At 40.9% G+C, this 27054-nt stretch overlaps 1 protein-coding gene across 9 annotated transcripts in view; it reads left to right on the forward strand.

The window, feature by feature from the left end:
- Positions 1–27054, forward strand: part of TUB (TUB bipartite transcription factor) — a 265886-nt gene that overhangs the window by 215213 nt on the left and 23619 nt on the right. For 3 of the 9 annotated variants that reach the window (XM_043516611.1, XM_043516617.1, XM_043516610.1), the window contains exons 3-4: positions 1086–1248; positions 11014–11151. In XM_043516611.1, coding sequence (XP_043372546.1) covers positions 1086–1248; positions 11014–11151 — 301 coding nt within the window. The remainder of the gene's footprint in view (positions 1–1085; positions 1249–11013; positions 11152–27054) is intronic. The other 6 variants (XM_043516612.1, XM_038407875.2, XM_043516613.1 and 3 more) reach the window with 2 other exon arrangements.

Consider the following 27054-nt stretch of genomic DNA (forward strand, 5'->3'; position numbering starts at 1 on the left):
CTTGGGGTTCAGCTTAAAGGTTACAAGCAAAACAAAAGCACCTGGGGTTAGCACAGAGGACTCCACAAACCAAAAATGTTCCTAATCGCATCTGTCTTAACTTTTCCTGTGCTACTTACATATCTTGGGTTCCAAATGAAGAGTTTCTAGGTGTGATGCTGAGGATTTCCCATACCTGTCTTAAAGCTTGCAGCTTGTTGCTGCCTTCTCCTCTCTCCAGCCCAAGAGACAAAGAAAAAAACCCCACACCCAGCAATTTTTCCCATTTGAACAGGTACAGCCTCCCTATTGGTTCCCTGGTCAGGTGCCAACTCAGATTAAGCTTCTCTTAACTCTTTACAGTTAAAACAATTAGGGTACAGCTGCTAAGGAGAATTCTGTAGCTATTTACTGGGTGTCCACAAAAGGGAGCTTCCCCCCCCCTGATTTATCATAGCTTCCATCACATTCTAAACTTAGAAACATCTGGAGGGAGAAACTTATGCAATCGTAAAGACAATCCTCTGCCTTCTAGCAGTTAATACTTGCTTTTCACCTGGTGTAAATGAGAATTGAAAATAGGGTGTGTATTTAAAATTCAGCATGTATCATTGTTACACTGGGCTTGTGTCCAGTCTTGTCACTTGATTCTAGTTTACAGATTATCTTTTCTTGATTTACATAAACATAAATTAGTGTTTTCATGCCTCGTGCTCTTGGGTATCATATTAATTCACAGTGCTCCCACGTTGCTGGTTTCCCAAAAGATGTTTTTTATACAATTCTGACAGCCAGTAGACTGCTCAGAAACATCTATTTGACCTGTTTGGTACTTTCAGTAGAGTTTTAGAAGGGTTTTCTATGGCTTGGCATCCCAATGTCCTATTAGACTCCACTCTTGCCACTTGAAAATAGCATTCAAGGTGGCCTGCCATTGCAGGAGATGTAAGGATATCTGTTGTGGTTTACTGGAAGTTCTACTGTATGAAGTCAAATAACATTCAGTTAAGCAGCATTTGCAGAACAGAAGCTATGTGCACACAGACTCCCCTAGAAAAGTGACATTTATTCTAATAGTAAAGTGCTTTTCTTTGTATTTCCCCCAGCGAGCATTGCTAGAACAAAAGCAGAAAAAAAAACGCCAGGAGCCACTGATGGTTCAGTCCAATGTAGACAGCCGTACAAGAACGCGCAGAATGAAACATTCAGAGGAACAAGCGCCGTTGGTTGAATCGTATCTTAACAGCAACAGCAGCACCATTTTTCATGGTATATTGACGTGATCTATAGAGTGTATGTTTACTGCTAGAAGTCCTGTTGTTTTGTTGAAAAATGAAGTCAACGTGGGAACAAGAATGTAATCTTTTAAATGAATGCCCTGAAAGCTTAGCTCAGCTGTGTTTGGGGATGGGAATGATAATAACTATGCAGAATTCCAGAGTAACCACCATCATAACTTTAAAATGAACTTTTTCGACAGTGGAAACTTTCACTATGATGTCATCCTGGCTTGGGTTCCTGCTCTCCATACTTTACACTCTCCCTTTAAAACTGATTTCAATATGTGAAAGGAGGTTGTTGAATGTTTTGTACAAAGATAAAATATGGTAATGTACCATAATACTGGGAGGGGCTACATGAAATACAATGAAATGTGAGTGAATTTTTTTTTCTTTTCTGTGGAATTTATTCATAGAAGTTCCAGAATGCATCAACTATGAATAACGGTTTTTGAATAATAAACCTCTTTTAACCATGCTTCTGAAAGCTGTTTAAGCGACAGATCTGATTTCAGATGAAGGGGAAAAACACATTATTTTCTCTCATAATCAGAGAAAAACATATTAAAAGAGAGACTAATTTTTTTCCCATGCTGTCTAGGAAGTTGATTTTGTACAGAATTTTATGAAAATGTTTTCTTTTGGTAGCTAGCTACAGGAAAATTTCCTTTTACTTCTTTCTTATCTAACAGCTAATCACAGGTGCAAAACCCTGTCCTACGAAATGTTATTTTATGATACACAGCAGCAATTGCCTTCTAATCCAACTTTATTGTAAACTTAAATAACAAGGATTTCAAGTTAGCTACAGACCAGAGAAACCAGACATCTCACAAACAGTAGTGAAATCCTTGTTTATACTACGCTGAATCCTGCAAGTGCTTGCACCCTGGGCAACCCTTCTGACATCAGTAGAGGTTGCCTGGGGTGTTAGTTAAGGTGGAATTTGGCCCTTCATATCACATCATATCAATCTTTTTCCACTCAGGTCATTCCCTGCAACAGTTATGTCTTAGCCTCAAATTACTTTATTTTAAATTCTCTCTCCAACCCTGCCACCAAAGGATGTCAGTGGACAGCACAGACTTTCAAACCCTGATAAAGATATAAGACATTCTATTTTACAGTGTCATGTAAACCATTAAATTAGGTTTACATCTGATGTAGTACAAGTAAATAAGATGGGCAGAATAGCATAGTACTGAAAATGCATTAATAATATTAGCTATATTTTCTCACATTCAGCCTTTGGTTTGTAAACTTCTGGGGATAACTCTCCAGGTAATCAACTGTTTGCGCATTTATCAGAAGCCTCAACTTAACAGCATTTCATTACCCAATAAAATGGTTTGTTGCATTGTAAAATCCTCTCTCAGGAACATTATTCTTGAAAACATTGTGAGAACTACAGAAGTGTCCTTTTTTGTTGTATTTTTCTTCAGGAGTATGATTAGTAGTATCAAAATTCATCTGCTGTGGGGGGCATATTTGGGTTTCAATGGTCATTTTCAAAGACAGTATTCATCTCCAATGAAAACATTGGTGTGTGGGAGTGTTGGATGCATGAGACAGATGGGCTGTATCTAAAGAACTGTTCTGCTCTTTCCCATTCACTTGTTTCTGTTATGGGTGTGCTTTAAAATGACGCTTTGTGGGAACTGGTGTCCTAGTGCATAAACTGTACTGCAAGTGTGAGCGGGTGCATGAGATTCATTCCTACGTAGCAGGCACTGCACATGTACCAGCCCATGTTTTTTTTTTCTTGTAAAATTCCTGTCTGTAAACTTCAATAGGAAGGTGTAACACAGGAATGTTTGATGAGTAAAATTAAGCCTGCCTCTGATGGGAGGTTGGATGATTAGATTATGGAGTGTATATATAATGAGAGGTCAGGAACAGGGTAACACGATTCCTTGTTCCCATCATATTGGAGCTTGTCTACACTGGGAAATTGACAGCATAGCTATAGTGGAATAATCTGTTCAGCTATGGGTATTCTAAAATAGCTCCACAAGTCAACACTTTATTCAGAAATAAACAAACCTTTATTCCAGAGTTAAATTACTTTTATTCCAGAATAGCGTTCATACAAGGAACTATTCAAGAAGAGCAATAGTAGACTATCTTCTCCAGCTATAGCTGTTCTATCATCAGTTTCCTTTTATAGACAATCCTTAGCTGGTGTTGGAATTCTGCAGGGAGTTGTAGAATGATTACTGCTAATCCAAGATTAATCTATAATCTTAAACTAAAATAGGGAAAGAAGACATTAAGAATTACTTAGACAAGTTAGATGTCTTCAATTTGACAGGACCTGTCAAAATACTTCCTGGTATACTTACGGATCTGGTTGAAGAGATCTCTGAGCCGTTAGTGATTATCTTTGAGAGCTTGTGGAGGACGGGAGATCCCAGAGGACTGGAAAAGGGCAAATATAGTACACATCTATAAAAAGGGGAATAGGACAACCCAGGGAATTATAGACCAGACATCTTAACAGAAAGATAATGAATCAAATAATCAAAGAGTCGATTTGTAAACACCTAGATGATGATAAGGTGATCAGGAACTATCAACATGGATTTGTCAAGAACAATCATGCCAAACCAGCCTAATGTCTTTCTATGACAGAGTAACAAGCTTTGTGGGTAAGCAGGAGCAGTAGATGTGATCTATCTCGACATTAGTAAGGTTTTTGATACAGTCCCACATGATCTTCTCATAAGCAAAGTAGGAAAATATAGCCTAGACAAACCTACTGTAAGGTGGGTGCACAGCCAATTATAGTTAGATTCATAGATTCATAGTTAGAAGCCAAGTAGACTTCCCTAGGTATTAACAAAATGATATGGTTAAACTCTTAACATGGAGGTGAGAGGCCAGTTTGTTATGCCCATTCTTTTCTTGGTGTGTATTAAAATTGCCGGTGAGAGACCCCATTAGCACCCTTAGTGACATGACACCTCTCCATTCAGGAAATGGACTGAAACCATAACTCATTTTGCATATGTCACCAATCACTCAGTAACTGGTAATTATTTTTCAGTCTCCAATGACCTTTGGCCTAGGACTGAAAGGTTTTGTGTCCCTGAGCCCATCTGTAATCCCATATAGAATTACATGTTTTTTTTATCTTTCATTCAATTACCATATTAGCATTGGTAGCAATTAATACTATAGGATAACTTCATAAAGCAACAATATTTGTCAGGAAAAGGCAAGCTTCAGGTAAAGTGAGGGCTTCTAGCGTCAATGTGCCAGTCATTAAAGTGACTGAATTGAGCTAAACAATTAGTAAGGAACAGTGATAACACTGATAGAATCTTTTCCCCGTGAGTATTAGTTGAGCTTCTACTTCTAACAGTCTAGCAACTGTATTATTTCCATATTAGATAGCCATTGTGGATGGACCATTTCAGATCCATCTGACCTTACTGAAAATACTTAAAACTATTACTGAAATATAAAGCTTATATTTAACAGCAGTACTTGTAGAGAGATGATCTACAAATGGGGCCCTTGTATGAAAGAGGAGTTTTGTTTTGTACTGCTGTTTGAAAGAAATTACAAAATTACTTGTAGAGCAACAGTTGTGTTTTAAAACATCTTTATTTGATTCCAGATTTGTGTTAACCTAGTAACTAGACCTATGCTTATGTAGAATAATGTTTTTATAGATTTATAAAGAACTGACCTTTTCCACTGCTCCCTTAAATTTTCTGCAAAAATGAAAGGCAATTTTCATAGGAAAGAAGGTATCATTTTTTTCCCTGTGAAAATGGTGAATTTCCACTTGGGACAAATTCCTTTTTTCGCTATTTTGAGAGAGGCTAGAATCTGAACAAGGCAAAGTCTACTTTTATTAATGTTACTTTTTTTTACAGACATGGCTTTTGTATGTTTGGAATTCAAATGTTTTAAATTAGAAATAAAAACCTCCTTCAAGTAACTTGCAACAACTTTTGATTTAGAAGTTTAGATTAACCATGTACAAGATAGCAACATTACTTTCTCTTTAGTAGCATCTGTGTCAGTCCCAGGATATTAGAAAGACAATGTGAGTGAAGGTTTCAGAGTAGCAGCCGTGTTAGTCTGTATTCGCAAAAAGAAAAGGAGTACTTGTGGCACCTTAGAGACTAACAAATTTATTAGAGCATAAGCTTTCGTGTAGCTCACGAAAGCTTATGCTCTAATAAATTTGTTAGTTTCTAATGTGAGTAAAATAATATTTTTGTATTGGACCAATTTCTGTTGGTGAGAGAGACAAGCTTTCAAGCTTACACGGTGCTCTTCAGGTCTAGGAAAGGTACTGAGAGTGTCACAGCTAAATACAAGGTCAAAGAGATTGTTTAGCATAAGTAGTTAGCACATATCCCTCCAGTCATGGGGGGAAAGGAAGGGGTGGGGGAGAAAGATGGGTGGGATGGGGCTTTCCACTAAAAGATATTATCTTAACAACCTTATCTCACTAATATCCTGGGACCAACACGGCTACAGCAACACTGTATACTTTCTCTTTGACATTTGGCAACAGGGCTAAATTAGATGTCTGTGCTTTGTGCCAAACAGATTTCTGATCACAAGTCATAACTCTGGATTGTTAAATGTGACATGTCATTCTGTTCTGACACCATAAATGATATACGAGAGAGAGAGAGAGATTTCCATTGAATGGCAAACTGTCAGATTTTAAGGTGACATCATTTAATCATTCATTTTAAAAACATTTGTGCATGTTCAGCAAAATCTAGTGGTTTGGATCGTGTTTTCTGTTGACTTCAGTATGAGAAGGTGTTTGTTCTTTTTTGGGAGAAAGCAGGGAATATGTTATCTGCATTAGATCATACTCTTGATACTTGGAGTGCTGCCTTACTTCTTAATGAGGTGTGGGAGAATTTTGTGTTAGAAGATTATAATAATTTTTAGAAACTCCATGGGTGTCTTATAAATGGCAGCATGAGACCTCTAGCATATGTCCCCAAGATTGAAATCCCCCATGTTAATGTAGTTTTAAAAAGATACATGTTTGAGGAGTTGCTCAATCTGTTCTCTTATCTGTCTTGATATGTAACAGAAAAACCCCCAGTGCCTCATCTTGTGATTTACTAGTTAGTACATTGATCCTTGTACTTGACATGTTGGGGCATTTCTACAAGGAGTTATGCATTTTATGAGGAGCCATTTTGAATCACTAAAGAGAGACTGCTACAGCAACTTAAATACTAGTTTTTTCCCACATGAAGCCCTATTGAAATCAGTGACGTTCTGTGCAGGCACAGCAATCTGCCTGCTCGCTACCAGTCGCAGGCGCCTTAGACTGTAATCTTTTTGGGGAAGAGACTGTCTTGCCAAGTGTTTGAACAGCACCTAGACACTGGGAACCTGATCCTAACTGGGGCCTTTGAGCATCACTTCACGCATTCAGTTTTATAGGCCTTCTACAAAACTGATGAAAATTGTTGATTTTTTTCAATGAAATTTAACATTTTTACCCATCTTTACTTCACTAGAGAGTTCATGTAACTCTAGGAACATCTCATGCTTTGTAAACTATTTAAAAAGTTATAGTTTAAGCTATGTTGGAACAATTTTAAAATAGATCAGATAAAATTACAATGGATCACTGTCCGAATAAACAGTAACATTCTCAAGAGCCAAGAAATTACAAAGAAAGGTGCCAAGCCATATTTATGGAGATACGTGAGAGCACATCCAAAGAGTAGGCAAAAGCCAGTGCATTTATTAAACTGTTGCTTAATTTTCTTTCCTCGATACTCCTTCTATTTTCACTTGTCATGAAATGAGAAGTGTGAGAACTTTGATAAATGGAGTGAATCGTTGCCTAGTAAAGCTGAGTGAATAATTTGCAATGAATAATTTATCCAGCTGTTTAGCCTCTTTTTCCGCTTGTGCTGTTTTTTTAAGCAGATTGCAAATTCTTCATATGTATTCATTATTCAAATAATCTTTGATCCAGAAGAGTTTTCAGTGGGTATTTAATATTCACTACATTGTGTGTGTGTTGGTTAGTTGCAACTGAGATAGTAAACCTACATGGTATTGTTTCAATTATCCAGTTGTTGCTACTGGGTATTGGGGTGCCTTTAAATCTCATTTTATTATTTCCACCACTTGCACTTGATTGTCCCATCTTTATCAGGTCCAGTCTGATGATTTGTATTCAAGATGGCAACTAAACTGAGTGTCTCCATGGCCTTGAGCATAAAATGGTGGAAATCTTTCAAATCCTTCCTTGAGGAGGTCACACATCCATGTTAATATTCAGGCATCTACTGCTAAAATTTATGTGCCAGCTTTTCAAAACTAATTAATGCAGCTGGAACCCACACTAATAGTTATTTAACTTCAGGTTAGTTAGGTCAAAGGATAGCTGACATGATGGATGGCAAGAAGTTGGTCCTAAAAAGTTCTTGTGTTTTTAGTTTTTCAGTTAGTAATATCAGAACATTCCATCCCATTTTGATTAAGCCACATTTTAGACTCCTTCAATAGTGTTTGACCTGGCTGGATGGGCATATTAAATAAAATATTAGAATGGCTTTAAAGACAGGGCTAGTCATTGAATGTAGGTCATTTAATAATTTGTCAGGAAAATACTGAATTCTACAAACTAGATCATCATCATCATGAAAGAAACAAAACCAGAGAAAAACCTCCCTAATTTAAAAAAGGAGAGACAGCTGCAAATATAGAACAGAATTACTAGGCATGTAAATTCAACTGTTTTAAAGATTATTCACAGAAGAGGCTCTTTGCTGCCCTGGTTAGTCAGAGGCCTTCATGACTGGTGAAACGGAGCCTAATGTGCTGCCTTTCACATTAATCTTGCCATCCTCCCTGAGGGATGGAGTGGTCACTGCCTCTATTCTGTCTCATGCATTATCCACAGTGTTTGGTAATGCTTTGCAAAGGGATTGCAGCCAATGAGCTTGTGATTAGTATTAGTCATTTGCTAAAGACTGTCAGTGGAATGAGGAGTTTGAGTGAAACAGCCCCATTGGCCCATCTGATCATGATCTGACTTCTGCAGATTTCATGGGTCTATTATGTACAAGTGCGCTAACAAAGGTCTCTCTCGTAAAAGAAAGAAAACGATTACTCCACAGTGTGTTGTAAATTTAAGACTATTTTTAGACTTGTGTGTTGCAGAAGAGGAGATGTGAGTTTGAAAATTATTTTTATACAGGTCGGGTGCTCTTCTTGCCTTACTCATGTGAGGATTCTCACTTAAGTCAGTAGAATTACTCATATGTATTAGGAATCCAAGATTTGGTCCATAGTGGACTTGTCCCATAACTTGTGACTTTGGGGAGTGTTTCAGGGGTTCTCAACCTATTTACCATTGTGGACTACATATGCAGCTCTTTATGTGTTATGTGGGCTGCAGCCACACAATATATATATACTAGCTGTATGGCTCTGAGGATGCTACATGGTCTGCAGCTATGTGCTGATTGACCGCAAGCACCCCGCAGGTTGAGAACCACTGGTTTATATCTTCTATGATAGAGACTACTGGGCCACAAGTATCATTGGGCCTTATCAGTTTACTGATCATCTGGGGTTTTCCAATGATATTTAAATGTTCTTGTGAGCAAGCCAATTCTTTCCTCTAGATTTCTTGTCATATGCAGCTTTTTTTCTTGAAAGAATTTTTTTGTTTTTGTTTCTGGTGCAGGTGAGTGCATAATAATAGCAAATCTAAGCCTTAAAAAAAAATAGTGGCATGGTATGGGATCCATGTCCTGCAGGGTGGATTCTGTGCAGCTCTAGGGCTAGATGTGCCTCTAAAGTGCCTCTGAAGTGTCCCTAGCCTCTGTTTGACAGAAGTTGGGAATGGGCAATAGGAAATGGGTCACTTGATGAATAGCTGTTCTTGGCGTTGCCAACTTTCTGATCACACAAAACCAAACACCCTTGTCCCGCCCTCTCTCTGAGGCCCCACTCCCTCCATCTCCCCCTCCATTGCTCCCTCTCCCCTACCCTCACTCACTATCACCAGGCTGGGGCAGGAGGTTGGGGTGTGGGCTCCAGTTGGGGGTGCAGGTTCTGGGGTGAGACCAGAAATGAGTGGCTTGGGGTTCAGGAGGGGTCTCTGGGCTGGGGCTGAAGGGTTCGGAGTGCAGGAGGGGGCTCAGGGCTGGGGCAGCAGGTTGAGGTGCACCAGGGGGTGTGTACATAGCTGGGGGGGGGTGGGATCTGGGGTGGGCCCAGGGAATGAGAGGTTTGGGGTGCAGGAGGGATCTGAGTGCTGGGTCAGGGGGTTAGGAGGTGCAGGAGGCAGTGAGGATTGTGGGCTCCAGGCACCAGCCTCGCAGCTCCTTTTGGCCGCATTTCCTGGCCAAGGGGAGCTGCGGAGACGGCATTCAGGATGGGGGCAGTGCACGGAACCTCCCTGGCCGCCCCATGCCTTGAGGCCACAAGCACATATCGGCCACTTCCGGGAGCCACACGGAGCCAGGGCAGGCAGGGAGCCTGCCATAGCCCCACAGCATCACGACCGGACTTTTAGCAGCTCAGTCAACGGTATTGACTGGAGCCGCCTGGGTCCCTTGGTGACTGGGCATTCCAGTCGAAAACAGGATGCCTGCCAACCCTACCTGTTCTGTTTATTCCCTCTGAAGCACTTGGCATTGGCCACTGTTGCAAGACACAATACTGGGCTCGATGGACCATTGGCCTAACCTATGGCCATTTTATTTTCTTATGTCGTAACTCCGTTGAGGACAGTTTACAAAAGTTGAAGATCTAGCCCCTAAAGTTCTTATTGTACTGCTCAGTGTTGGTATATTTGGGGGCTGAAGGGCTTGACCATTTCTTTGTATGTAGTTCATGAAGATAATTGCTTTAAAAGAGTGTGCAAAACCTGAAAAGTATCACACAGCCACTTTGACAAAAAAGTCACTTTATTTCACTTAAGGGCTCATTCTAACTAGAAGAATAAACTGGTGTGTGCGTATGTATATGTTTTAACAAATTTAAATACAGTCCTCTGGCAGCACTGTATAATAAATTGTAAATCTTTAGTACTTTGAAAGTCACTGCAATCATATGATTATTCTAGCTATCATAATGAATGCTGTGTTCCATTGAGATTTCTACAGAATGAACAAATATGCAGCCCTTGTAAAGTCAGAGCAATTTTTTTTTTACTTTAAATGGATATATTAAGTCTCTATAAATTAAAGGTCCTTTCTTGCCAAAGTTGATTGTGCTGTGAATTTTACCATAAGAAGTGAGTTTTTTGAAGTTAAACTCCAGATGATGCTTTTGCAGGAGTAAGCTGTATACTTAAGGCACTGAGAACTATGGGGGGAAAAATCCCAGCTAGCATTATCTTATATTATTGAGCTGACTAATGGGGCTTGATCCAGTGATCAGCACTGACAGAGCTTTACTACAGGGAAACTTTCAGCAGCATAGTAACATTTATGATGGTATTTTGGGCCTAATGCATAGCAACCAATACATTGTAGGAGGGGGAAGAATGGGAGAAGATAAAACAAGGTAAAAAAAACACTAGCCTTAACAAATCTGCCAATTTAAATTCCATTGTAGCTCTGCAATTGTTTGGATTAATTTCCTCTCCACACAAACTGAGATGTCAGCCAAACCTTAAACTCTGCTGCATTTGCATTCTTTTCTGTGGCTTCAGAGAGTTCTCATTTCATTCTCTCTCTCTTTTGTTTTCCTCTCTCTTTTTCTTTTTGGTCTGTGCCCTGAATCTCTCAAGCAGTTCAGGAGGCCGAGCAGGAAGATATAAAGGTGGTAGCAGATGCTCAAGCTCCAAAATCGACTAAAAAAACCAAGGCAGCAGCTGCAAGCTGTCAAACTGGCAGCACGAGAAAGGAGAAAAAGGGGAAACACAAAGGTTAGCTGCATGCTGCTGAATATCAAACATTGGGTTGAGTGGCAAGATGCTTCTGTATTTTTTAAGATTCTTTGAATGCGTGTGATGTTGTGATAGTTGACAACTGTTTAAAACAAATATAATACAAATGCATACACCAGATGGGAAAATTTGTATTGCTTGGTCCTAATTTAACACATACATATTGAAGTATGGGATGGTCAAGATTTGTTGTCCTAATCATTTTGCAAAGCCATGTATTAATGTAGCCTGTACTAAAAGAACAAAGGAACAAAATATTAATATAATGGGTACTTAAATTCTATAGAGGTTTTAGGAAATTGTCTGCTTAGAGCCATATTACACCAATTCTTTTTTCAGATCAATTTGCATTTGCAGGAATCAGATTTAAATTGCAGAAATTTTTGTCCAAAACTGAGTTTTAAAAGCTGTACAAATTTAGGGTCATTGCCCCTTTGGAGTCATTGGGAGTTTTGCCATTGATTTCAATGGGTCAAGGATTCACCCTTACTATGGATTTGAAATTATTTCAGAGCTATTACCCTCTGTCAGGTCAACATACATTTAAGGGTATAAATAAACATCTTTATGACATCGTTCTGGACGCTAGCTCATAGACACATATTACCTATCCTGAAAATGTAATATCTAAGGCTGTTTAGCAAAAACAAATACTCACCATAGACACTGACAAAAGAGTGAACAGAAATGGAATTACTGGCAGTATAGATTTTAGCAGCTGCATCATTTGAAAATAAATGGAGCAAGTGGAATGAACTGATTAAAAGCTATATCAATGATTTGTGTGTATATATGTATGTGTATATATATATACTTTTAACTGGAGACTAGATCCAAAGCCCATTAAAAATCAGTAACCTTTCCACTGACTTCAGTAGGTTTTACATCAGGCCATTATAACCTATATTGTCTGGACTCAGCTGTTTTCCCTCTTCATATATATCTGACATTCTCTTCTTAACTTCATAGGTAAGAAAATAATTTGTATGGTCAACAATCCTGTTAATAATTAATTAAAGAAAGCTAGTTGCTAATGCCCAGATCCACAATGGGACTAGGCATTGCAACACTGAGCATCACAATGCCTAACTATAGGTGCCTAGAAAATTACTGGAACAACAAGGTGAGCCACAAAACGTGAGTTTGGCACCGAGGCTCTATATAAGAAGTCTGGGGAGAGATGGGCACCTAAGAATGCAATCCTCAAAGGTCAGTATGCTAAGTGAGTAGCTGCCTAAGATAGTGAGGGGGTATGTCCTAAACCCCACCTCAGTCACAGAGATCAGCCCCTAAATCAGGGCTGCAGGAAGGCCCCTATTTCTGCTTGTGAACCATAATTTGGAACCCCTCTCCTGGAGTTGAGCAGCTTTGGTGCCTAAGATTTTTCTGGTGAGAATGAGATAGGGGCCTGCCTCACGCCATACAAAATGGCCAGAGGTGGATACAGCACTCACCTTATAACCCAGTGGTTAGAGAAATCATCTGATATATGGAAGATGGAGGTTCATTTTCTCTCTCCCTCACCAGAGGGGAGAAAGAATTTGAACAGGGGTGTCCCACCTCTCAGGAGAATGCTCTAACCACAGAGCTAGTGATGTGGTCGCTCCCTCAGTCTCTCCTGTTGAAGCTGTTCCACTGTGGATAAATACTTAGTCTTTAGAACCAGAGGGATTGGATCCTGGGTCTCCCACCTCCCAGGCGGATGCTTTAACCACCAGACTATAGAATTATATTCTCTCTTTCTGTCTCTCAGTGACTCCTAAGCCCTGGTCTACACTAGGCATTAAGGTCAAATTTAGCAGCGTTAAATCAATGTAACCCTGCACCCGTACATATGACGAAGCCCTTTTTTTCGACTTAAAGGGTTCTTAAAATCAAATTCCTTACTCCACGCCCAACAAGGGAATTAGCGCTGAAATTGGTTTTGTTGGGTCGAATTTGGGGTACTGTGGACGCAATTAGATGGTATTGGCCTTCAGGAGCTATCCCAGAGTGCTCCATTGTGACCGCTCTGGACAGCACTCTCAACTCAGATGCACTGACCAGGTAGACAGGAAAAGGCCCGTGAACTTTTGAATTTCAATTTCCTGTTTGGCCAGTGTGGCAAGCTGCAGGTGACCATGCAGAGCTCATCAGCAGAGGTAAGCATGCAGAGCTTATCAGCAGAGGTGACCATGATGGAGTCCCAGAATCGCAAAAGAGCTCCAGCATGGACTGAACGGGAGGTACGGGATCTGATCGCTGTATGGGGAGAGGAATCCGTGCTATCAGAACTCCGTTCCAGTTTTCGAAATGCCAAAACATTTGTGAAAATCTCCCAGAGCATGAAGAACAGAGGCCATAACAGGGACCCGAAGCAGTGCTGCGTGAAACTTAAGGAGCTGAGGCAAGCCTACCAGAAAATCAGAGAGGCGAACGGCCGCTCCAAGTCAGAGCCCCAAACATGCCGCTTCTATAATGAGCTGCATGCCATTTTAGAGGGTTCAGCCACCACTACCCCAACCGTGTTGTTTGATTCCTTCAATGGAGATGGAGGCAACATGGAAGCAGGTTTTGGGGACGAGGAAGACGATGATGAGGAGGCTGTAGATAGCTCACAGCAAACAAGCGGAGAAACCGGTTTTCCCGACAGCCAGGAACTGTTTCTCACTCTGGACCTGGAGCCAGTACCCCCCGAACCTACCCAAGGCTGCCTCCCGGACCCACCAGGTGGAGAAGGGACCTCTGGTGAGTGTATCTTTTAAAATACTATACAAGGTTTAAAAGCCAGCATTATGTTTAATGATTAATTTGCCCTGGCATTCGTGTCTCTCCTGGATTTACTCCCAAAGCCTTTGCAAAAGGTTTCTGGGGAGGGCAGCCTTATTCCATCCATCATGGTAGGACACTTTACCACTCCAGGCCAGTAGCACGTACTCGGGAATCATTGTAGAACAAAGCATTGCAGTGTATGTTTGCTGGCGCTCAGACACCATCCGTTCTTTATCTCTCTGTGTTATCCTCAGGAGAAAGATATCATTCCTGGTCACCTGGTTGAAATAGGGTGCTTTTCTTAAGGGGACATTCAGAGGTGCCCATTCCTGCTGGGCTGTTTACCTATGGCTGAACAGAAATGTTCCCTGCTGTTAGCCACGCGGGGCGGGGGGGGGGGAAGGCAAAATGCAATATTGTAATGAAAGCACATGTGCTATGTATGTAATGTTAACAGCAAGGTTTACAGTGAAAGAGAGTGTACCCATTGTTCTATAAAAATGTGTCTTTTTAAATACCATTGTTCTTTTTTTTTTTCCACCAGCTGCATGTGTTTCAAGGATCACAGGATCTTCTCCTTCCCAGAGGCTAGCGAAGATTAGAAGGCGAAAAAAACGCACTCGCAATGAAATGTTCTCTGAGCTCATGCTGTCCTCCCACACTGACAGAGCACAGACGAATGCATGGAGGCAGATAATGTCAGAGTGTAGAAAAACACAAAATGACCGAGAGGAGAGGTGGCGGGCTGAAGAGAGTAAGTGGTGGGCTGAAGAGAGGGCTGAAGCTGAAAGGTGGCAGCAGAGTGATGAGAGGAGGCAGGATTCAATGCTGAGGCTGCTGGAGGATCAAACTAATATGATCCAGCATATGGTTGAGCTTCAGGAAAGGCAGCAGGAGCGCAGACCGCCACTACAGCCCCTGTGTAACCAACCGCCCTCCTCCCCAAGTTCCATAGCCTCCTCACCCAGACGCCCAAGAACGCGGTGAGGGCGCCTCCGGCCACCCAGCCACTCCACCCCAGAGGATTGCCCAAGTAACAGAAGGCTGGCATTCAATAAGTTTTAAACTTTAAAGTGCTGTGTGGCCTTGTCCTTCCCTCCTCCACCACCCCTCCTGGGCTATCTTGGTAATTATCCCCCTATTTGTGTGATGAATTAGTAAAGAATGCATGAATGTGAAGCAACAATGACTTTATTGCCTCTGCAAACGGTGATCGAAGGGAGGTGGGGAAGGTGGTCAGCCTACAGGGAAGTAGAGTGAACCAAGGGGTGGGGGGTTTATCAAGGAGAAACAAATAGAACTTTCACACTGTAGCCTGGCCAGTCATGAAACTGGTTTTCAAAGCTTCTCTGATGTGCACCACACCCTCCTGTGCTCTTCTAACTGCCCTGGTATCTGGCTGTGCATAACCAACATCCAGACGATTTGCCTCAACCTCCCACCCCACCATAAATGTCTCCCCCTTACTCTCACAGATATTGTGGAGCACACAGCAAGCAGTAATAACAGTGGGAATATTGGTTTCGCTGAGGTCTAACCGAGTCAGTAAACTGCACCAGCGCGCTTTTAAACGTCCAAATGCACATTCTACAACCATTCTGCACTTGCTCAGCCTGTAGTTGAACAGCTCCTGACTACTGTCCAGGCTGCCTATATATGGCTTCATGAGCCATGGCATTAAGGGGTATGCTGGGTCCCCAAGGATAACTATAGGCATTTCAACATCCCCAACGGTTATTTTCTGGTCTAGGAAGAAAGTCCCTTCCTGCAGCTTTTGAAACAGACCAGCGTTCCTGAGGATGCGAGCATCATGTACCTTTCCCGGCCATCCCATGTTGATGTTGGTGAAATGTCCCTTGTGATCCACCAGTGCTTGCAGCAGTATTGAAAAGTACCCCTTGCGGTTTATGTACTCGCCGGCTTGGTGCTCCAGTGCCAAGATAGGGCTATGGGTTATGTCTATCGCCCCAACACAGTTAGGGAATCCCATAGCAGCAAAGCCATCCACTATGACCTGCACATTTCCCAGGGTCACTACCCTTGATATCAGCAGATCTTTGATTGCATTGGCTACTTGCATCACAGCAGCCCCCACAGTAGATTTGCCCACTCCAAATTGATTCCCGACTGACTGGTAGCTATCTGGCGTTGCAAGCTTCCACAGGGCTATTGCCACTCACTTCTCAACTGTGAGGGCTGCTCTCATCTTGGTATTTTTGCACCTCAGGGCAGAAGAAAGCAAGTCACAAATTTCCATGAAAGTGCCCTTACACATGTGAAAGTTTCGCAGCCACTGGGAATCGTCCCAGACCTGCAACACTATGCGGTCCCACTAGTCAGTGCTTGTTTCCCAGGCCCAGAATTGGCGTTCCACCGCATGAACCTGCCCCATTAGCACCATGATGCCCACATTGGCAGGGCCTGTGCTTTGAGAGAAGTCTGTGTCCATGTCCTCATCACTCTTATCACCGCGCTGACGTTGCCTACTCGCCCAGTTTCGCTTTTCAAGGTTCTGGTGCTGCATATACTGCTGGATAATGGTGTTTAATGTGCTCCTAATTGCCAAAGTGATCTGAGCGGGCTCCATGCTTGCCGTGGTATGGCGTCTGCACAGAAAAAAGGCGCGGAACGATTGTCTGCTGTTGCCCTGATGGAGGGAGGGGTGACTGACGACATGGCTTACAGGGTTGGCTTACAGGGAATTAAGATCAACAAAGGGGGTGGCTTTGCGAGAAACTGAATGGCTGCCTCAAGGATAGAACTCAAAACTGGGTTTAGCAGGCCGTTGATTTCGCAGAGGGAGAGAGGAGAAAATGAATACAAAACAAATCTGGTCTATTTCTTGTTTTGAGCCATTTCATCTATCTTTATACATCATGCTGGCAGCAGACTGTGCAGTATGACCGCTAGCCATCTTCACCTCCTGGGTGCTCGGCAGAAGACGGTGCAGTATAACTACTGGTCATCGTCTTCTGCTAGCTGCAGATTAAAAGACAGTGCACTGCTGGTAGGACTCAATCGCCATGAGACGAAACAAGGGAAATGACCTGGCTGAGTCACTCCCATGTTTGCCCAGGCGCCCAATTAAAAGAGCACCCAGGACTATGTTGATGACGGCTACCAGTCATACTGCACTGTCTGCTGCCAAAAGGCAATAAACTGCTGCTGTGTAGCAATGCAGTACCATGTCTGCCAGCACCCAGAAGACATATGGTGATGGTTAGCTGAGCACCACCCGCGACAATGTTTTAGCCCCATCAGGCACTGGGATTTCTACCCAGAATTCAAATGGGCAGTGGAGACTGCGGGAACTGTGGGATAGCTACCCACAGTGCAAAGCTCCAGAAGTCGATTGTTGCCTCGGTACTGTGGACACAGTCCGCCGACTACATGCACTTAGAGCATTTGTGTGGGGACACACACACTCGACTGTATAAAAACGCTTTCTACAAAACCGACTTCTATAAATTCGACCTAATTTCGTAGTGTAGACATACCCTAAGTATTTATCCAAAGTGGAACAACTTTAGCAGGAGAGATAGAAGGTGCCCCTCCTCCTCCTGTATCAGATTATTCCATAGCTCAGTAGTGAGAGCACCCTCCTGAAACATGGAAGATGGAGTGGGGGAATTAAACCTTTGTTTCCTACATCCCAGGTAACTGCTCTAATCACTGGGCTAATAGTTATGAGGTGGGCAGCACCACCACCACCACCTCCTCTAGCCAGATTTTGAATGGGACTCAATCCGGTAGGTATGCTCAGAGGCCACTTATTAGATCAGGCCAGAAAGATGAGATGGCACTCCTCTGGCTATTTTCCTCTGGTTCATGGATCACACTTGGGCTTAGGCAGGAGATAACCGTCCCAACACATAGTGAGGTAGCAGTGTGCAGAATGCTAGGCACTTAGGAAACTTTTACCCTGAAAACTTAGGTGCCAAGTGAGTTGAGGCTACTGTAGTGTTAGGTAGCAGCTGGGCAGGAGTTCTGTGGATCTCAGTGATGTGTCTAAAACTGAGATTTAAGCATGTAAATACCATCATGGACCTCAGGTAAAATTATATTGTACAAACCTCCTTGTCTCTTTGATACCCTGGGACAAACATTCCTACAACAACACTGTGTATTACTTTTAAAATCACAGTTTTATATGTATTTGTTTTTTTAAAAATTGGCTTCTGAACTGAATTTAAAAATTGCTGTTGGAAATTAAAAATGGGAAAGCCAATATTTCTGGACTTCAGATAAAAATAATGTACACCAAGACAGAAATTTGAATGCCAAGTTTTGCTGGTGAGTTAAATCTTCTTAAAACTTTAAAACCTGGAAACTTTCTAATGGAAGTGCTGACTCAGACCGTAGCTGAGCATTGTGCAAGGTAGTACATAAATCATTTTTACTGTATAATGTTATAAACTCTGGGCTCTAGTAATACTCAGATTTTGACTGCCATATTTTGATTCTGGTAATAGTCCATTTTCCTTATATGGGATTTCTATACAAGTACTATATAATGTACAGGTTTCAGAGTAGCAGCCATGTTAGTCTGTATTCGCAAAAAGAAAAGGAGTACTTGTGGCATCTTAGAGACTAACGAATTTATTTGAACATAAGCTTTTGTATTTCACTTCAATCTCTCCGATCACTCGATTACAGACCTAAGAGTGGCTATTCTTCAACAAAAAAACTTCAAAAACAGACTCCAACGAGAGACTGCTGAATTGGAATTAATTTGCAAACTGGATACAATTAACTTAGGCTTGAAGAGAGACTGGGAGTGGATGGGTCATTACACAAAGTAAAACTATTTCCCCATATTATTTCCCCCCCCAACCCCCCATATTCCTCAGACGTTCTTGTCAACTGCTGGAAATGGCCCACCTTGATTATCACCACTAAAGGTTTTCTTCCTCCCCTCCACCCCACCCCCCATCCCCCGCTGGTAATAGCTCATTTTAAGTGATCACTCTCCTTATAGTGTGTATGGTAACACCCATTGTTTCATGTTCTCTGTGTGTGTATATAAATCTCCCCACTGTATTTTTCATTGAATGCATCCGATGAAGTGAGCTGTAGCTCACGAAAGCTTACGCTCAAATTAATTTGTTAGTTTCTAAGGTGCCACAAGTACTCCTTTTCTTTTTATATAATGTACAGAAGATAAAATATTACTTCAGTTAATTAAAATAGATGAGATTTTGACAAAATTATATAATTAAGATTTGCATAATACTAAATTGCATATAACCGACTGCATTATACCTTTTTCTGTGCTGATTTTCAGATCATTTTCTAATTTCTTTGCTCAATGGTGAAATTGACAGGAACTTTGCCATTGAAGTTAACAGGAACTTTGCCATTGACTTTAGTGGGGCCAGGATTTCACCCCATGTTTTCCTAGGTGCTTGGTTGGGTGCTATGGGAGTCTAATCCTGGTTGGGACCTTTGAGCACTACTGCAATAAAAACAATAATAACTACAGGAATGTGTTTTTTAAAAATGCCTGATATGTCCTATGGGACAATGTCTGATGGAGAATGTTCTATAACCATTGGGATTGTTTTTGCTGGATAGTTGACTCAGTGAGAAAAGATTTGCTGTGTGTAGTTTAGTTATATTATGATCAGTATGTGCTGACCAAGTTTATTATCTCGGCACTGCCAATAAATTAACACTAAATTTTTTGACCCCCCAAAACATTGCTGCTTTGTTTTCAGGAAAGACTTTTTAAAAAGAAAATTCCCAAGCAGAAAAATGTTGACATATTTTAGCAGGCCATTGCCATTGTACTAATTGCATATAGTTTAGTACATACAACGTTAATGAATCTGGTAATTTTTGCAAAGTGTATTCACCGTTTTCCTAGGAGCTTTTGGTAGTTTTCACTTACCTGAGAGATTCATTTTAAAAGGACACTGTCAGATAGTTGAGAACTAAAATTTGTTTTTTTTTTTTTGAATTATTTGAACTAATAGTAGCAGAAAATATTTCTCTGAATTAAAAGATAATCTCTAATATAACTTTTAACCCAAACATTGTAACACTGTACTAGTGTAATGAGCGTGAAACTGGCTAGTCTAATGTGACTATCCAAGCTAAGTGAAATGTAAATAGGGCTTCATCATGTAAGCAGATGAACAGCTTCTGGAATTGTTCAAATTCTATAGAAGTTTGTGGGAGCTGGAAGAACACAGCTGTTCCCAGAGTTGTTCATCTTCTTGCAGGATCAGACCCATAATAAACAAGGTGAAATTCACATAGTTGCATGAAATCTCCTCCACGTTACTAAAGCCACGCCCCCCCACCCCCTCCCCCCCGAATGGGGTTGTATGCATGCAGTGTGTACATGAGAGAACAGATGGGGCACAGGCAGAGCAACTGTACTGGGGGACCTCTGTACCTCTTGGATGCCTTGGAGAAGGAGTCTCCATGCTGGCGCTGACTAGGCCAATCTTGAAGGCAAGCTAAAGTCGGGATTCTATAAGGGAGCACTGGATCTTCAACTGCATGGATCCTAGTGGCCAGGAACAGCTAAGTAAGGGATGTAGAAACTCTGGTTTCAGAGAAGCCCTGCCTGCACTAGAGAGAGGTGAATAATGGATTTTATCCCTGCAGTGATTTTCATGTGTGAAGCCTTCTTACTCTTGCTTTATGCAAGGAGAAGTGATTTCAGCAAACGACCATAAATGGTGGAGGTTAATTAAATCTTTAAAATTTCTTTTACAATCAGGTACCATCACTTATCTTGTTCATTTATTGTGAATTAATTTACCCCAGGATTTGTATCCTCACTATGTCCCTTTAAGCAGCAGGATGTACGCTGGAAAAGGTGTGAATTCACATTGTATTCTAAAATGACATGTTTTAAAGATTTCTCTGATGTTTAACAGTAGTGCAGATTACATTTCTGAGCATGGCTCGTCCCTTTATGCTAAAGAGACCAGATTTAATGAATAATCAGCTAATTCAAACCCAATACATTTGAATTATATAGGAGCAGCACTTGAATCTCTGTTGTAATGATTGTACTCTGGGTCTTAGATGTGTAATGCTTTTCTGAGTGGCTCCAAGAATGATGAAACTGTTATCAGAACAATGTGATAAAAATGAGTATGAGGGAAATATTCGGCTTAATGAGGCTGCACTGAGAGACAGCAGGAGAAGCAGCCATAGGCTGAGACTAATTGCTTATGTAGAGCAGATGGTTGCTCCAGAGATCTGGGTTAATAAATTCTGTGGTTTTGCTCTTTGTAGTACAATGCTTAGCAGCTTAGCCAAGAACTGTAACTGTTAGGGTCTTTCATACCTCACTATGATAGTTAATAGGTATTGAGCCTGGGTTTTGTTTTTTTTTTAAAGCCTCCACTTAGGGAGCAGAAGTGCAAGTGCAATTAATTGTAAGCACAAACACTAGCAGTTAATAGTATCTTAGCTGCTTGATTAAAATGACGAATCTGGTAGTTAGACATCTGAATACAAACATTTGTACCTGCGATTAATTGTTGGGTGCAAACTGATTTGGGTGGCGGCGGGGAGATGAGGAAGCAAGAAAAGAGGCCAAGTTATGGTCACTTTAAAAATAACCATAAAGTATGTTTCCAATTAAACAAAGTAGGACAAATTCTGTCTTGATTTATCGCCCCATGCAATTATGCCAATGGGGTGCAAATTGGGAAGAATTTGTCTCGCTATATGTATCTGATTTGCAGTGTTGCGTGGAGAGGCACAAATAAATTAGAAAACTAATTAAAATCAACAAGTTGAAAGTTATGAAAAATGCATATTGTACAGTATTATCACACTTGTAAACACATTATTAACCACAGGACTAAAACAGACCATAGTATATGGAACACTTATACATCAAACACATACATTATTTTTTTTATCTGAAATTTCTGGAAGTATTATACACACATCAGTGTGTCTGTTTTCCACTAAAGATTACCAAGAGTAGGGATTAATAACTGTTTGGTAAAAATGTTTTTCCTATGTCCAGTGGACTAAATGGAAACAAACAGGAGACAGATAAATAACTTTTTTAAGAATACTCAAATCTATGATTTAACTCTAAAGCAAAAATATAATAAGGTTATTCAGGAGTAAGTAAATCTCACATACATGGCATATAAATAATTTAGGAGTTGCTGCATTGGTGCACTAAGTGCCATGGGAAACACTGTTCACTTTATAGGGATTTTGAAACCTAAATCTGCAATCTGGAGGTATTTCATTGCCCAAATAAAGAATATCCTTCCATCTCTCTCACACGCTTTTTCTTTTTGTCTTTTATGTTCAGTTTATTTAATTTATTCAGATTGGTCTTTCTGGTTGTAGTCCTGTCTGTCTATGTGTCTGCCACAAAATGTTCTCTTTGTCAGGATGACTATTCTGGGTTTGTTTCCCCCATGGTTTATTTCATCCTTGTTTCTTCCCTTTGTTTTTCTTCCATTTGTTTGCTATGAATAGCCCCTTCTGTCGCATCGCTATGTAATATAGGGAGCTGCATTAAAGCTGGCCAGATAGGAGGGCATTGCCACTTGTAGTGGAAGAGGCTCCATTACTCCATATTTCCTCATTTAATGGGAGAAGCTTAGCTCATTTAGACCTGTTTAAGTATGGCTCCACTGGGCATAAAAGCAATGGGACAGCACACAGCAGGAAGAACAAATGGGCTTCAACTGGGAAAATGCTGTTATCTCTGGGCATGAGAACACTCTCCAGACTGTCCTTTGGCCTGAACTTGACTGTAAGGAAATCATTATGGTCTCAGTGCCAAACCAGGCACTCCTTAGCACAGGGACAGGCAAACATTTTGGCCTGAGGGCCACATCGGGTTTCCAAAATTGTATGGAGGGCTGGTTAGGGAAGGCTGTGCTTCCCCAAACAGCCAGGTGTGGTCTAGCCCCATATCCGACCCCCCCTGCTTCTCAGGACTCCGGCCCCATCTGCCACCCACTGCTGCCTGTCCCCTGACCACCCCTGACTGCCCCCTCATCCAACCCCCCACCCTCTCATTCCTGACTGCCCCCCCCAGAACTCCTGCCCCATCCAACCCCCCCGTTCTCCGCCCTCTGACCACCCCAACCTTTATCATAGAATATCAGGGTTGGAAGGGACCTCAGGAGGTCATCTAGTCCAACCCCCTGCTCAAAGCAGGACCAATCCCCAATTTTTGCCCCAGATCCCTAAATAGCCCCCTCAAGGATTGAACTCATAACTCTGGGTTCAGGAGGCCAATGCTCAAGCCACTGAGTTATCCTTCCCCCCCCCCCCCGCACCCCTGAACTCCCCTGCCCTCTATCCACCCCCTCTGCCCCCTTACTACGCTGCCTAGAGCACCAGTGGCTGGCAGCGCTAGAGCCGCACCACCCAGAGCACGGGGTCAGGCTGCAGTTCTGCAACTGCGCTGCTCAGCCGCCCAGAGCATTGTGCTGGTGGAGCGGCGCACTGAGACTGTGAGGGAGGGGGAACAACAGGGGAGGGGCCGGGGACTAACCTCCCCGGCCTGAGCTCTGGGGCTAGGCAGGAGGGTCCCATGGGCCGGATGTGGCCCATGGGCTGTAGTTTGCCCACTTCTGCCTTAGCATATAGACAATGGAAGAGTAGTCATTCCTGGAGTCGTCTTCATCTTGGCAAGACCTACTTAGAAGAAAGGTTAATAAATATTGTAAACAATAGAATGGAACATTCCCAAACTTAAGTTTACTAATTTTTTTTTTTTTTGTAAATCAAATGTCTTAGTTGTTGTTCCAAAAAACACCTAGGAAAATGCACACTTGTTGAACAAATGGCTCTCAAAATTCTGGCAACTAGAAAGTATGTTAAGAATTGTGCTGGTCCTCAAAATGGACCAATAGATGTTTTGTTTTACATGTTTTTTATTTTAAAAATGTTTCACTTCTTAGCCGAATTCTTCAAAAGCAAAGTTTCAACCCACAGTGATTTTTTTTTTTAATACGGCTCAGTTGCAAATTCTTAAAGGGTATTTTCAAAAGAAAGACCTTGAGCCATACATGTATTACTGTAACTTATTGAACAATGGCTGAGACAGTACTTTTAAAAATAATACTGAATTATGTACTGCTGGGTGCAAGACTAGCATTGGCGGTGGAATCGTCAGTATACTTTATCTCATCATAGTTCCAAAAGTAAGCCTTATATTCAACTGTTATTTGGCCTGTTTAGTTTAAAACTGTGAATCAGTTGAGAAAAATGTATACTCAAGGTTTGTACTAAATGAAATCCTTAAAGGTTGAAATTTCTTTTTGTTCTGATGGGAGCTTAATAAAAACAGCCTTTCTGAGGATTCACTTTGTTGATAAACTCAAAATCTCTCTGTCTTTCATTTCAAAGCAGGCCAGCATTCCTTTGAAGTATTCTACTGCCACCCTCAAGTCAAACAGGGAGCGGCTTTGCAATGCTTCAGAATAGTAATTTGCAAATGTGTCCCCACAGTACACAGCAATGTCTTGAATATAATAGATAGAAGTGATAATACCCGATCAGACTATTGGCTTATTTAACCTGGTATCTCATCTCTGAAGCCTCGTCTAAAGAAATTCCCACCATTACTAAACACCAGTTCAACTCCATTGCTGTCTGCAACTTTATAGAGGAAGGATGGTCTTGTGGTTATATGCACTAGACTGAAACTCGGTGAATTTAAAGTTCAGTTCTCTGCTCTGCCTCAGATGTCCTGTCTGACCTTGGGCAAGTCCCCGGAGCTGATTCAGCAAAGTGCTTAAGCATGTGCTTAAAGTTTAGTATGTGAGTAATCCTGTTGCATTTAATGGAACAACTCAACATGCTGAACTTCAAGCACATGCTTAAGTGCTTGTCTGTGCCTCAGCACCCTATCTGTAAAGTAGGGATAATCATATTTTATTTCTCCCCCAAGTGCATCAGCTTGACCTTGTCTGCACTGAATTTCACCTGCCATTGTGCTACCCAATCAATTAGCTTTGTTAGGTCCATCAGAAATGCCTTTTAGACTTGTTTCCTAAGTAAATTCATGAATGTCCTATGAAGAAAGAATTACTTTAGTAAATAAAAACAATTCTTTTAAATTGACTTTAAAAATAAATTAGCTAAAATAAAGTGTTTTGGAAGCTTGAGGGGTTTCATACTAATTGAATACAATAAAACTTCTCTTATAGTAAAATAATTTGGTCATCATTCTTTCCCATAGTACTGTAGCATTTTTAGATCTACATGCATGATCATGTAAAAGAAACAAGAAAATAGAACATTTGCTTAAAATCTTTTCACAGCAAAATATTTGAGTCTGGTTTGCCCAATGTGAATAAATATGATTTGATTTTCTTCTGGGTAGATCCAGTTATTAGGGATTCATATCATACATAGCTAATGTTTTGGAGAACTGACTCACTGTGCTTATGCCCATAATGTGTTTCTGCCTACAGTCATTTTCAGACTAGTACTTTAATACCTTTTAAAATGTCTGGTTGCTACTGTCACATTTAGAACCTGTGACTAATTTATTCAGGTTTAATGGAGAATAATATAAGGACAGTTTTCCTGTTTACTACTGTTAGATAACTATATAGGATAATATCTGTCTCCATATTATGTCTAGTGCTTAGGTTTTATTTATTGTCTTTTATTAAACCACTGTACATAAACATCATGTGGTTGTGCATTTAATATGTATTCTTTTTTCTTTCTTTCTAAAATACTTTTTCCTGATTATCTCTTGAATAATTAAAGTTTTAAAGCGATATTTTAACCTGTAAGTCTTTAAATTCCCATTCTTCCATAACATGATTTCAGTTTTCAGTGATGAAATCTATCAGAAGTATTTCTAGAGAGCCCATCTGGATAATCTAAATTCTATCAAAATTGGTAGATTCCAAATTTGACCTTCTGTACATTTGTTTTCTCGCATCTGATCTCAAAGCTCACCGAATTCTTTCTGTGTATTCCCCAAACAAATGCTTTTATTATAATAATTATTTAACACATTAGTTAAATTCATTTTAATTATAGCCAAATTGCTGGAAACTCTCCATAACAAACCAGTCAGCTCATGGAATATGTACTTGTAATAAATACAGCCAACCCTGCTGTTCTTTCCCAATGACAGCTTCCACGAGCTTCAGGATTGCAACTGTAGAAACAGGTCTCAATTTCAAGTTTCCAAAAATGCATTATCATTACTAAATCAAGGGAGTCTGAAGAGATTTAAAAATTAGGAAAAATATGTTGATCAAATCTTTTGTAAGTAAAGTTAGACAAGTCTAGTGCAACATCACAAAGTCCATGAAAGCTTAGACTGGGAAACCTGATTTTCCGCCTGTGGATCATGAACATTTAGCAAAATTTCTTCTTATAGCTCCCTTTCCAGTGGTTACAGTAACAGATCTCCTGTTTCCTATTGTAATAGTTTGTTTCCTTCCACTGCAGGAGAGAAGCTGTAATTGTTTCAGTCTCTGATTGTAGTCATGTTCTGTTCAGAAGTCTGAGCATCTGTCAAAAAATAAAATAAAATTAAAAAAAAAAGTGTAGTAACCGGTCTATAAAAATGCTGTGGCAAATGGCATTCTAAAATAATAATAGACTTTATAGCTTATGAGCTCTTCAGAGAAGGAACTGTTTCTTGTGTGTTTGAACAGTGCCTAGAACGTTGCATATGCTACTAAAATACATGTAATGACAATTTCTCATAGGCTGGACATGCCAGAAGAACATCTTTTCTCATGATCTCTGGGCTTCAGCTTCTGGTCTCAGATGAAACCAAGAAGTGCAAAGACATGAATATGTCAATTTTAACCAAAGTGTGTGCACTCGCGCTCTCGCTCTCTCTCTCTCTCTCAAAGTATTTAGGTCAGATCATATTATTTTCTGCCCTGGTTCACCCTCTCTTTATGAATAATATGAAGAATTCTGGTTTCAGCATAATTTTGACAGGAACGCAGAGACTTCTGCATCAAGGATGCTGCATTCTGTGCTTAGGAGACACAGTGGAAAATTCTGACCCCTGGATCTGAAGACTTTACTTTCTTCTTTTTCACAGCCCACTGTCTGCCTTTGCCACCTTAAATCCATATTCTCCAACCACTGAAGTTACAGGAGACTGTTAACTATAAATATGATCCACCCCCCCAACCC

Source organism: Dermochelys coriacea, chromosome 6, assembly GCF_009764565.3.
Source record: "Dermochelys coriacea isolate rDerCor1 chromosome 6, rDerCor1.pri.v4, whole genome shotgun sequence".
Classification (NCBI taxonomy): domain Eukaryota; kingdom Metazoa; phylum Chordata; order Testudines; family Dermochelyidae; genus Dermochelys; species Dermochelys coriacea.